This window comes from Budorcas taxicolor, chromosome 4 (assembly GCF_023091745.1).
Source record: "Budorcas taxicolor isolate Tak-1 chromosome 4, Takin1.1, whole genome shotgun sequence".
NCBI lineage: Eukaryota > Metazoa > Chordata > Mammalia > Artiodactyla > Bovidae > Budorcas > Budorcas taxicolor.
Window position 1 is genome coordinate 40,638,002 of NC_068913.1, and position 13,494 is coordinate 40,651,495.

The window sequence follows — 13,494 nt, forward strand, 5'->3', positions numbered from 1 at the left end:
ATGTACTATTGAGGAAGTTTATTATTTTATGCAAACATAATTGGTAAATACATGTTATTGAGAACATGAAAAATGAATATGTAGAATAAATATGTGTGTATTCATACACATACATTAAACCTACCTCATGATTGAATGTGGTAAGTGTATTAAGGTGCTATGTAGGAAATGATTTGTTAGGGATCTTATTCCTATTAAGAGAGTTATGTGTGGCATCTACCTGCGTAAATAATTTTAAATATGCATTTTCTTTGAAGCTGCTGTGGGCGATGTAAGTATGCTGCTGCAAAGTCGCTTCAGTCGTGTCCGACTGTGCGACTGCATAGACGGCAGCCCACCAGGCTCCCCCGTCCCTGGGATTCTCCAGGCAAGAACACTGGAGTGGGTTGCTATTTCCTTCTCCAATGCATGAAAGTGAAAAGTGAAACTAAAGTCACTCAGTCATGTCTGACTCTCTGTGACCCCATGGGCTGCAGCCTACCAGGCTCCTCCGTCCATGGGATTTTCCAGTCAAGTGTACTGGAGTGGGGTGCCATTGCCTTCTCCGTAAGTATAGACCTATCTAAATTCCAGAGTTAGCTCTTATTTAGTGGATGCTTTTTACCAATGATTTGAGCTCTTAACTCCCTGGAGGAGGAAATGGGAAGCCACTCCAGTTTTCTTGCCAGGAAAATCCCATGGACAGAGGAGCCTGGCAGGCTTCAGTCCATAGTGTCACACACTACTGAATATACACACACACTGAGCTCTTACTCTTTGCAATTAGTCAGTCATCCCAGGTTCTGGGTGAGGAAAGGAAGGAAGAGGAAGAGTTAAGGAATACTTGTCTAACAAGGGGAAAATAAAGAGGTTTTTACTTACTGGTATATCTGGTCTGAAAAAGTAAGCCTCAGGGCAAGAACATGGTTTAGATGTTTTTTTCCTTGAGTAGTAATGGGACAGAAAAAAAAAGAATGAGGGATTCTTCGTTGTTATCTTTACTAAGAGTATTTTGAGACAGGTCCCTAGAAGGACATTAAAGTTATTCCTTTGTATCTTAAAATATATGTAAATAATTTTGGCACACTATTCCTTTACTGTTTAAAGCTGAAACAAGGTACCAGTCTGTTATCTACTCCACTAACCTTTAAAAATCAGACTGATTTATCTGGTTATGGTGTTAGTGGGATTTTGGTCTCTCTAAGATAGGGGGAAAAAAGTGCTGAGGTTTCTCCACATCTATGCATTTGTGATTTAGAATGTTTTTAGACTGTATCTCATAATTAATTTTCATATAATAATTTCAAGTCTTGGTATACGTGGTTGCCCATGCAAAACATTTGAGAAAACATGATCAGGAAACTGAAGGGATAGATTTTTCAGTGTGGATCAACACGCAGACTTCAGGGACTCCAAATAAGTTATCTGAACTACCACCTCCCAGACTGAAACAGACATATCTCATCATCACACAGAGGAAATTAACCCCCCCCCCCAAAAAAAAAACATTGGAAATATAAAAACAATGGCAGCAGAGCCAGAAAGAATATTTTTCTTTCCATAACATTTCTAGAACATACAGATGCATTTTGTGTTAATACAGCAACAGGTCTTGTATGTTTGCTAATTTTGCATTCTATCAAATTAATATGTAACCAGAACTGGGAAGCTCTCCTAGTGAAGTGACAGTTAAGCCTTTAAGTTGGTATTTTATGTTTGCAGTGGTCCTACTTAATCAATCAATCAACCACTGCTTTATTTGAGTACGAGTACTCATTTATCAAGTACTTGTAGTACACCTACTATGTGTCAGGCCACTATTATATGCCTGAGATTATTGATACATTTATACTAAAATGTAAATTTTTATCTCAAATTCACATGTAATTCAGCATCCTGTTTTTTTCACCTGGTTAATCTACCTAGAGGGAAAGGTATTTGAACAAAGAGAAGAGGAAATGCAAAGGTCCTAAGATAACAAATACCTTTACCTGTTGCAGAGAAAGTTAGTGTTATTGGAGCAATGTGAAGCCGGGAGGAACAGAGGAGGATGAGGATGGAGAGGCAGCCAAGCTGCACATCACATAAGGCTTTGTAGGCCTTTATAAGAAATTTGGATTTTGTTCTGAGAAATTTCAAGCAGAGCATGAAAGGATTTGGTTTTAAGAAGGCTGCTTTTTGGAGAGAAAATTGTTAATGAGCAAGACTAGAAGCAGTGAGTCAAAGGAGGCAGCTTTTGTAAGAGGGTAGGCCAGAAGTAATAGTGACCTGGACATGACATAGTAAGTAGTAGGTCTGGGGATATATTTTGAAACTAGAGTTAAGAGGACAGGCTGATAGATTAGATTAGATTTGAAAAAAGGAAGACTCACAGATGATGTGTTGTCTTTGACCTGCTTCATTACTCCTAGCAATATCATTCAGACAAACAATATTTAGGGGCAAGTTTAAGATATTTCTGAGAATCAAAAGGAGAGGTGATAGTGCTTAATGCATGTGGAGCTCAGAGGCGTATTCAGGGGTAAAGGTTCAGAAGCGTGAGTTATTGAGTTTCTGGTCCAAGATGGTGACAGAGTAGACTTAAAACTCACCTTAACCCACAGACCTAACAAACCTACAGCTATAAAAAGAGCAATATCCTCTGAGAGAAATGTAGAAAGTAGATGAGCAACTCTTATGCACTGAGTGAATGTAATACACATCCAAATGAGTAGGAAAAGCTGAGGAACATTGTCTGCATAAACCACACACTTGGCATGGCAACATACAATTAGAAAGGAACTCACAGCTTCCAGCTTCCACCTGAGCAGTGCAGGGTTTAGGTTGAACATCTAAGATCCCAATTTTTTTTTTTTAATTTTTAAAATTGTTATTTTTAACTGGAGGATAATTGCTTTATAGTGTTGTTAGTTTCACCTGTGCAACAACATGAATCAGCTGTAAATATACGTGTATCCCCTCCTCCCTCTGAGCCTCACTCCCCCCTGCCCCCATCTCACCCATCTAGTCATCACAGAGCACCAAGCTGAGCTCCCTGTGTGCTACAGCAGCTTCCCATCAGTTATCTGTTTTACACATAATAGTGTATATGTGTCAGTGCTTCTCTCTCGGTTCACCACCCTCTCTTTCCTCAGTTGTATCCTCAAATCATTCTGCATCTCTGTTTCTGCTCTGAAAACAGGTTCATTGGTACCCTTTTTATAGATTCCTTATATATGCATCAATATAAGATAATAGTTTTCCTCTTTCTGATTTACTTCACTTGGTTTTCTTTTTATGGCTAAGCGATGGAATCATTGTATATATGTACAACAACTTCTCTGCACCCCAACTTTTAAGACTCTATCCTGAGGGATGGGCCTGCAAAATTTCTAGCTCTGAAAGCCTAATAGGGCTTGTGTCCATAAGACCGACCGGACTACAAATACAAAGAAACAATTTTTAACAGATTTGCAAGGACTCCCTGTGGCTATCCTTCCAAAGCTCAGAAGAGGGAGCAGAGAGAAATGCACTTCTCCCAACCTTTCCCTTAGGGAGGCTATTTGCATACTTTAAAAGATTGCCTGCAAGTAAGGCTTCTAATTTAGGTCACATTTAGGGACTTGCCTCAAGACTCCCTGGAGACAGGCAAAGGGGTAGACTGTGCCCACTGATCCTCTGACTCACTCCAGGTCAGTGATAGCTTCCTAAAAGAAGCTTGTGATCCCATCTGGCACCTTGGCTTTTGAGGTAGCTTCCCAAAGGACACACCCTTTTGCCACTTGGCTCTGAGAGCGAGCAGGGCTGGCGTTCTCATCCATCAAAGGACCTAGAACCATAGCAAACAAATAGTTCTCAAATGCCTGTCCCCTCAGAATTCACCACAGAGGAAGCAGACAGAAATGCCATCCCACAGTCTTTCCCTGAAAGAGGTGCTTTTGCATACTTCGGAAGCTGCTGCCTGAGGATCCAGCCTCCAATCAGCCTGTTTGAGTGTTGACCGAGATCTTCCCCACTGGGACACTGACAGATGTTAGCACACCCTCAACTACTAGGATCCAAAGGGAAACCACAACACAGGTTGTCAAGGAAAGTGAAGAAACAGAAAAATATGTTTTAAAAGAAAAAGAACTCCACAAACAGACCTTAATGATACAGAGTGACTGACATGAGGAAGAGTTCAAAATATGGTCGTAGAGGTGGTCACCATGTCAGGAAAAGAATGCACGAACTGAGAATTTCAGCAGAGAATATACAAGAAAGCATCAAACAAATGTCACAGAGCTGGAAAATACAGTAACTATACTGAAAAGGCCGATAGAGAGGGGTTCAGGTAGCAGGCTAGATGAAGTGGAAGAAAGCATCAGTAAACTCACAAGCAGAGCAGTGATTCATTCCATCAGGAACCAAACGAATAAAGAAAGTGAAGATAGCTAAAGCAACTTACGAGACATCATCAAGTAATTCACATTCTAGTGTCCCAGAAGGAAAAGAAAGGCAGACAGGGGTAGAAAACTGTTTGAAGAAATAATGATTGAACACTTTCCTAACCTGAGAAAAGAAACAGCTATCCAAATCTAGGAAGCGTAGAGTTACAGATAAGAGGTACCCAAACCAAGTAAGGAAGTAAGGAAACCAAGTAAGGAAGAGGAAATACCTCCAAATGACAGGTAAAACTGTCATTATTAGCGCATGATACGATTCTATATATAAAAACTACCCCAAACTACCCCAAAAAATGTCACTAATCAACAATTTTATTAAATTTCAGGGTCTAAAGCCAACATACAAAAATCAGTTGTATTTCTGTACAGTAAAGATGCAGCATCAAAAACTGTCACATTCACAACGCCATCAAAACAATGAAATATCTGGGAATAACTTTAACCAACAAAATGAAAGTTCTCCATTAAATTAAAACCACAAACCTTTCCTGAAAGAAATTGAGGCCAACACAAATAGATGGAAAAACATCCCATGTTAATTGACCATAAGAATTGATATTGTTATAATATCTATACTGCTCAGAGTCAATGGTAGATTCAACACAATCTTCATCAAAATACCAATGGTATTCTTTACAGAAACAGAAAAAAAAATCTCAAGATTTATATGAAGTGACAAAGTCTGCAAATAGTCAAAGCATTTCTCAGAAAAAATAACAAAGCCAGAGGTATCATGTCCTGTTTTTGACTGTACTGCAAAGCTACAGTAATAATAAATTATTTTAAAAGGTATGGTAGTAGCATAAAAATGGACAGAGACCAACAGAACAGAGCCCAGAATTAAATCCCTGCATACACTGTCAACTAATACTTGATAATGGAGCCAAGAACACCCAATGGGAAATAATAGCCTCTTTAACAAATGATGATGGGGAGGTGGGATAAACACATGCAGAACAATGAAATTAGACTCCTATCTTACACCATTCACAAAAATTAACTCAAAATGGATAACAGATTTAAATATAAAGCCTAATAATTATAAAACTTAGTAGAAACATAGGAAGCACCTCAACATTGTTATTGGCAATGATTTTTGGATGTAACACCAAAAGTACATACAGTAAAAGCAAAAATAAGCAAATGGGACTACATCAAACTCGAATGCTTCTCCACAGCAAAAACAACAACTGACCAGATGAAAAAGCAACAGATTTCACGAAAAAATTTGCAAACCATGTATCAGATAAAGGGTTTTATATCCAAAAATGTATAATAAACTCATCAAACTCAAAAACAAAATAATCCAATTAACAAACAGGCAGAAAAACTAAATAGACCTTTCTTCAAGGAAACACAAGCTACAGTGACCTGTCACCTCACACCTGTTGGAATGGATATCATCATGAAGATGAGAGACAACAGGTATTGGTGAGATACAAATAAAAAGGAACATTTATATTCTGTTGGTTGAAATGTAAATTGGTGCTACCAATATGGAGCTTCCTCAAATAAAAATAAATCTACCATTATGATCCATCAATTCTGTTTCTGGGTATATATGCAAAAGACATGAAAACAGGATCTTGAGGCAATAACCATACTCCACATTCATTGTAGCATTATTCCCAACGGTCAAGAAGATATGGAGACAACCTAGATGTCTGTAAACCAGTTAACAGATAAACAAGAGGTGGAATTTATGCTTATGTGTGCATATAGGCACACAATATAATATTTTTCAGCCATGAGAAAATGCAAACTGCCATTTGCAACAACATGGGTGGACTTGGGGCATATTATGCTAAATAAGGAAGACAAGTACTGTGTGTAAAATCTAAAAAGCCAAACTCATAAAAACAGAGAATAAGTGGTGGTTACCATGGAATAGGGGGTAGGGGATAAGACAGATGTTGTTCAAGGGTACAATCTTAGAACAAGTAGTAAATAAGCTCTAGAGAGCTAATGCAGTACACTGAATACAGAAAACTACTATAGTCATCAAACTTGCTAAGAGACTAATAAATGAATTATTCCAACTACTGAAAAAAAAGACATTTATGTAATACAAGAGGTGCTAATTATCACTACAATGGCAATTATATTACAGTACATAAATTATCAAATTATCATGTACACCTTAAATTTACACAGTGTTTTATTTCAAATATATTTTAATTAATGTGTCTTTGTATGGGTCTCTAAATTATCAAGAGTAAATCTATGACAACAAAGAAGAAAAGACAACCTCTTCAACAAGTGGTGCTAGGAACACCAGGCCGCTACCTGTGAAAGAAAGACACTAGAACATTCTCGAAGACCACAAACAAAAATAGACTCAAAATGGAGTAAAGACCTGATTGTAAAACCGGATACTATGAAACTTAGAGGAAACACAGGCAGAATACTCTGGCATGAATCACAACACTATCTTTTTGGATCGGCCTCCTAGAGTAATGAAAATGAACACAAACAAATGGAACCTAATTAAACTCAAGAGTTTTTTCACAGCAAAGGAAATCATAAACAAAATGAAAAGACAGTCCACACAATGGGAGAAAATACCTGCAATGAATCAACTGGCAAGGGATTACTCTCCAGAACATGCAAATAGCTCATGCAGCTCCATATCAATAAACAATCCAATCAAAAATGGGCAGAAGATCTAAATTTCTCCACAGACATACAGATGATATGTGGGATCTAAAAATATGGTACAAATGAACCTATTTACAAAGCAAAAGTAGAGTTATAGATATAGAAAACAAACTTATGGTTATTATAAGGGGGAAAGGGGGGCAGGAGGGGTGAATTGGGAGATTGGGAATGACATAGAGGCTGCTGTACATAAAATAATTTATACTTGTTAAAATTATATAATTACATAAATTATTTATCATAATTTATAAAAACCTATTTGCACAGTGAACTCTTTTCAATAATCTGTAATGACCTACATGGCAAAAGAATCTATCTATCTATACACACACATATAACTGATTCACTTTGCTATATAGAGAAAACCAACAATGTTGCGAATCAACTATACACTAATAAAAATTAATTATAAATAAATAAAACATACATCGCCAAAAGCACATGAAAAGATGCTCGTCACTAATTACTAGAGAAATTGAAATCAGAGCTATAATGAGGTGTGTCACCTTGCGCCAATCAGAACAACTGTCATAACATGTCCACAAACAATAAACACTGGGTCCACAGGAAAGGGAAGCTTCCTACATTGTTGCTGGGAATGTAGCCACTATGGAGAACAATGTGCAGGTTCCTTAAAAGCTAAAAACAGAGTTACCATATGATCTAGCACTCCCACTCTTGGGGCTGTATCTGGAGAAAACTGTAATTGGAAAAGAGACATACACCCCAGTGTTCATCACGGCACTATCTACAATAGACAGAACAGGAAAGCAACCTACATGTCAATCATCAGAGGAATAGATAGAGAAACTGTGGTACCTATATGCAGCAGAATATTATTTGGCCATTAAAGAACAAAATATTGCTATTTGCAGCAATGTCATCGATGGATTTAGAGATTATCACACTAAGTGAAGTAAGTGACAGACAAAGACAAATAGCATATGATATCACTTATATGTGGAATTTAAAAATATGGTATACAAATGAACTTATTTACAAAACAGAAACAGATTCACAGACTTCAAAAACAAACTTATGGTTACCAGAAGGGAAATGTCAGGGGAGGTACACACTTTGGGGTTGGGATTAACATATACACACTAATGTACCTACAATAGATAATCAACAAAGATCTACTGTAAACCACAGGAAATGCCACTCAACACTCTATAATAAACTATACAAGAAAATAATCCCAAAAAGTAGATACATGTCTATGTGTAAATGAATCACTTTGCAGTACACCTGAAACTGACATGACAATGTGTATCAACTATATTCTAATATAAAATAGATATTTAAAAATTTTAAAGTAAATGATAGGAGAGAATCTTAAAAACAGCAAGAAAAACAACTTGTTGCAAACAAAGAGACCTTTAAGGCTACCAGTATCTTTCCACCAAAATGTGTGAGCCTGATGTGAGTGGCATGATGTATGTAAAGTACTGAGAAAAAAACCTACCAACCAAAAATACTCTTATCTAGTAAAACTGTCCCTCCAGCTCGAAGGATAAATAAAGAGTTGTAGACAAGCGGATACTGGAGTTCATTACCACTAGACTGACCTTACGAGAAATGTTAAAGGCACTCCTTTAAACTGAAACAAAACAGCACTAATTAGTAACAGGAAAATGTATCAAAATATAAATCTCACTGGTAAAAATAGATAGTTAAATTCAGAATAATCTAATATTGTAATGACAGTGGGTTAATCACATAAACTAATATAGTAAAAATAACTGTCATACAATAATCAATATTTACACAGACTAAAAATATGTAAATTGTGAAATCAAAAGCATAGAACATGGAGAAAAGAGTAGAGTTTTAGAATACATTTGAACTTAAGTCTCAAAATAAGTCAGTAAGATGTTATAATTTATTGTATATATAGCACTAAATATTATGAGGTTTAAATAAATATGTTATATTTATAACAGTTATAATAACTATAGAGTCCCATTTCAACTTTACAGACATTCACAGACTGAAATGGAATAAAATATTCCATACAAATAGAAACCAGAAGAAAGCTGGATAGGTATATACGTAGACAAAATAGTCTTTAATACAAAAACTGTAGTAAGAGACGACATGATCATTACATAATAATAAAGGAGTCAATCTAACAAAAGGATATAAATATTTTGTAAATATTTATGCACCCAACATAGGAGCACATAAATATATAAAGCAAATATTAACAGACAAAGAAATAATAATACAATTTAAAATTGCAAAAAATCCAACAGCCTAAAAGAAATTGATAATTTTTCAAAAACATACAACATATCAAGACCCATTCATGGAGAAAGAGAAAATCTAAACAGGCCAGTTACTAGTAAGAAGATTGAATCAGTTATCAAAAGCCTTCCAACAAAGTCCACAACCAGATGCCCTCACTTGTGAATTCTACCATACATTCAAAGAACAATTAATACCTGTCCCTTCTAAACTCCCAAAAAATAAAGAGAGAAATGAATACTTCCTAATTCACTTTTACAAAGTCAGTCTTATTACCATGATACCAAAACCTGACAAGGGCACTACAAGAAAATTGCAAGTCAATATCCTTAATAAAAATAGATGAAAAAATCCTCAACATTATCAAATTAATTCAACAATACTTTAAAAAGGTCATACACCATGATCAAGTGGGATTGATTCCTGGAATGCAATGATTGTTCACAACCACGAAATCGACTGATGTGATACACACATTAACAAAATGAAGGCTAAAAATCATGATCATCTTAACCTGCAGAAAAAGCATTCAGCAAGAATTCAACAGCCGTTTCTGATAACTCTCAAAACAGTGGATATAAAGGTGATGTGTATCAACATAACAAAATATATAAGACCACAGCTAACTTGGTGAAAGCTGAAAGCTTTTCCTTCTAAGATCAGGAACAAGATACGGATGCCCACTCTTACCACTTTTATTCAACATATTGCCGAAAGTGCTAGCCAGAGCAAATAGGCGTGAAGAAATAAAAGACATCCAAATTGAAAAGGAAGAATTAAAACTGCCTTTATTTACAGACTACATGATATTATATATAGAAGGTCTTAAAGACTCAACCAAGAAACTGAGTTAATAAATTCAGTAAAAATGCAAAATATAAAATTAATGTACAAAGAACATTTATATTTCTGTATAATAATGAACTCCCAGAGAAATTAAGAAAGTAATTCCACTTACAATTCCATCAAAATGAATAAGTAAAAATAATTTTAACCAATGAAGTGAAAGACCTATGTATTGAAAACTATAAGGCAGAGATGAAAGAAATAAATGGAAGATATTCAGAGCTCATAGATTAGAAGAATTGTTAAAACGTCCATACCACCCAAAGTAATTCACAGATTCCATGCAATCACCATCAAAATTTCAATGACATTTTTCACAGAAGTAGAACAATACTAAAATATATATATGAAACGACAGAAGACCCAAATATCCAAAGCAAAAAGTTGGATGCATGATACATCTTGATTTGAAACTATATTAAACACCTGCAGTAACAGGAAAACTGAATAGCCATATGCAGAAGAATGAAACTGGACCACTGTCTTAACACCATACACAAAAATCAACTCAAAATGGATTAATGACTTGAAGACCTGAACCCATAATAAATCTAGGAGAAAACACAGGGAGTAATCTCCTTGGCACTGGTTTTGGTAATGACTGTTTGGACTTGTCACCATGGAAAAGCAAAGGCAACAACAAAAATGTGGGATAACATCAAACTTAAAATTTTCTGCACAGCAAAGGAAAACAAAAAAATGAGAAGGCAGCCCATAGAATGGGAGGGAATGTTTGCAAATCGTGTACGTGATAAGGGGACAGGATCCAAAATCTAGAAAGAACTCGTATAACTCAATATCAAAGAAATAATCTGATTTTAAAATTAGCAAAGGATCTCGATAAGCATTTTTACAAAGAAGATATACAGATGACCAATAGTACATGAAAAGATACTTAATGTCACTAAACAGAACAATACAAGTCAAAACCACGAGTATCCCCGCACACCTGTTCGAATGGCTATTATCAACATGACAAGAGATAAATGCTGGCAAGGCTGTGGAGCATCTTTACACATTGTTGGTGGGAGTGTGAATAGGTGCAGCCACTATGGAAAACAATATTGAGGTTCCTTAAAAATTTAAAAATATAATTACTATATGATCCAGGAATCCCACCTCTGAGATGTGGAAAACAAAATGTTCTTTAATGGATTATTTTTCTTCAGATTTACCTTTAACAGACTTCTACTGCTTTAAAGTACAATTCAAGAAGAAATTATATATGCTCGGTGACAGGCACTCTATTAGACCCTACTGAGGAAAAAGAGCCATTGTTTTAGTGTCTGGGAGCTCAGAGTCTTTGTAAAAATATTCTGACTATAAAACCTATTTTCTTTCATAACCTGTTATTCTGATTATTGGAAGATGACCTTGGATTAGTGAATTCTTAAAAGATATTTAGGAAAACAATGAGATAAGGGATTTTCTTGTGGAGTTTTTTTTTTTTTAATTGAAGTATAATTGACCTATAATATTAAGGTTCCAGGTGTAAAATATAGTGATTCACAATTTTTAAAGGTTTTTATCCCATTTATAGTTATAAAACATTGCTACATTCCCCATGTTGTATAATATATCCTTGTAACTTATATTTTACCTCTTAAGATAGGAAGTTTTTTTTTCAATGCAATTCATAAAGGAATCAAAGGATACAAAAAATATTGCAGAATACAGAAGCTAGGAATAAAAATAATTTTGTGTTACCAAGGAATCTAGTGATCCACCAGTAGACAATAGGGGGTCCAAATGAGCAAATTGGTAGCTTATATTTCATGGTTCTCTAAACAGAACAAATCTCTCTTGCTAGCTTAGCTCTTTATTTTGGATATACGTTTTCAAAGTGTCCTTCCTTGAGGGTTCAACTACATTACTGTTCATTTAATTCTCGATGAAGGTCCAGATGCTACATGTACAACCTTTGAAGCTGGATATGGAAAATAAATGCTTATTTTTCAAATTTATTTATTCTACCAGTCTCAAACTTTGCTTTATAGAGCATAATTGCTAATATTTTAATTCTTTGGAATTATAAAACAGACTTACATTTTTATATCTTATATTTATAAATATATAAGGATGCATGACACTGTGAAAGTAAGGGTTTTCTTTTACTTTAGAAATTGGTGTGTATCACTCAACTCAGCATTTATTATTAAAGTATTTCCTTTAATAATCATCAGACTCTACAACTAAAAATGTAAAGCATTCTTCAAATGGTACTGGGAAAATTGATTAATCCAAAATTGTTGAATAATAAAATATAAGACAATGTAATGTATATGGATTCAAAGCAAAGCAGCATTATAAGGTGAGTTCAGAAGTGGACTAAACATAGGGTACTTGGAAAATGTCTTACTAAATATTTTTCAGGAATTTTCTTTTCCCTTTTCTTTCCAACAGGAGGATTATACCGACTGTGGTGGTGTCTCTGGATTAAACCCCTCCCTGTGGTCCATCATCGGCATCCAGTGTGTACTACTTTGGCTTTTATCTGGCAGCAGACACCACCAGTTATGACCTTCTCAAACCAAATCTGCAGATTAAACTCCAGACTCTGCTGAAACAGGAGCCCTCAACTGCATTAAAATAGGGTCAACTGTGAACTCAGCAGACCACTCGCTGGGCCCACCCCATGGCATCCATCTAAGACGCAGACTCATAAGGCACCCACTGGCTGCATGTCAGGGTGTCAGGTCGTTCAACTTGTGTGAATGCTGCATCATCCATGTATAACATCGAAGCAAAATTCTATACATGCTGTATTGGAAAATTTGAAAATTTGTTGTTGCATTGTTGGTGATTACATGTTAAAGGGCTCCCCACACAGTTGTTTATGGATCATGCAAATTGTCTTAATTTTGACTTGCTGCAATCCTTGTTCTTTTACCAAGAAAATCTCTTGGGGAAAAAGAGTTGCTTTTTTTTTTCCTTCACTTATTCTTCTGTTAAAAATTATTTCCTGCTTTGAGTAGTTATTATTGGAAATATAGAGAGAGAGAGACAGAGGGAGAAAGAATTAACATTGGTATAATCTGACAAAATAGAAATAATGGCTTATTTTCTACAAAAAAAAAAAATGCCATGAATAAAATGCCTTATGAAGAATGGCTTCTCTGCCAGAAATATAACACAAATGATGGCCAAGTTTTGGTGGGTATAATGAATTGGTTGTTTGAAAATAATAACTAAGAAATTAAAGGTGCTTGAGGGTAGAATTAATATGCGACATATTTCCTCATAAATGTGAGCCCTTAGTAAATGCTTCGATGTAATGTCCTTTTTGTTCACAGTACAGTTCCGTAGTGCTAGCCAGATACTTCAAAATGCTCTAAGAAAA

General features: G+C 35.5%; 1 protein-coding gene across 1 annotated transcript in view; it reads left to right on the forward strand.

Annotated features, from left to right (window-relative positions):
• Positions 1-12,971, forward strand: part of CACNA2D1 (calcium voltage-gated channel auxiliary subunit alpha2delta 1) — a 532,663-nt gene extending 519,692 nt beyond the window's left edge. Inside the window, exon 40 of the mRNA XM_052638827.1 lies at positions 12,558-12,971. Coding sequence (XP_052494787.1) covers positions 12,558-12,674 — 117 coding nt within the window. The 3' untranslated portion in view covers positions 12,675-12,971. The remainder of the gene's footprint in view (positions 1-12,557) is intronic.
• Positions 12,972-13,494: the final 523 nt, after the last annotated feature.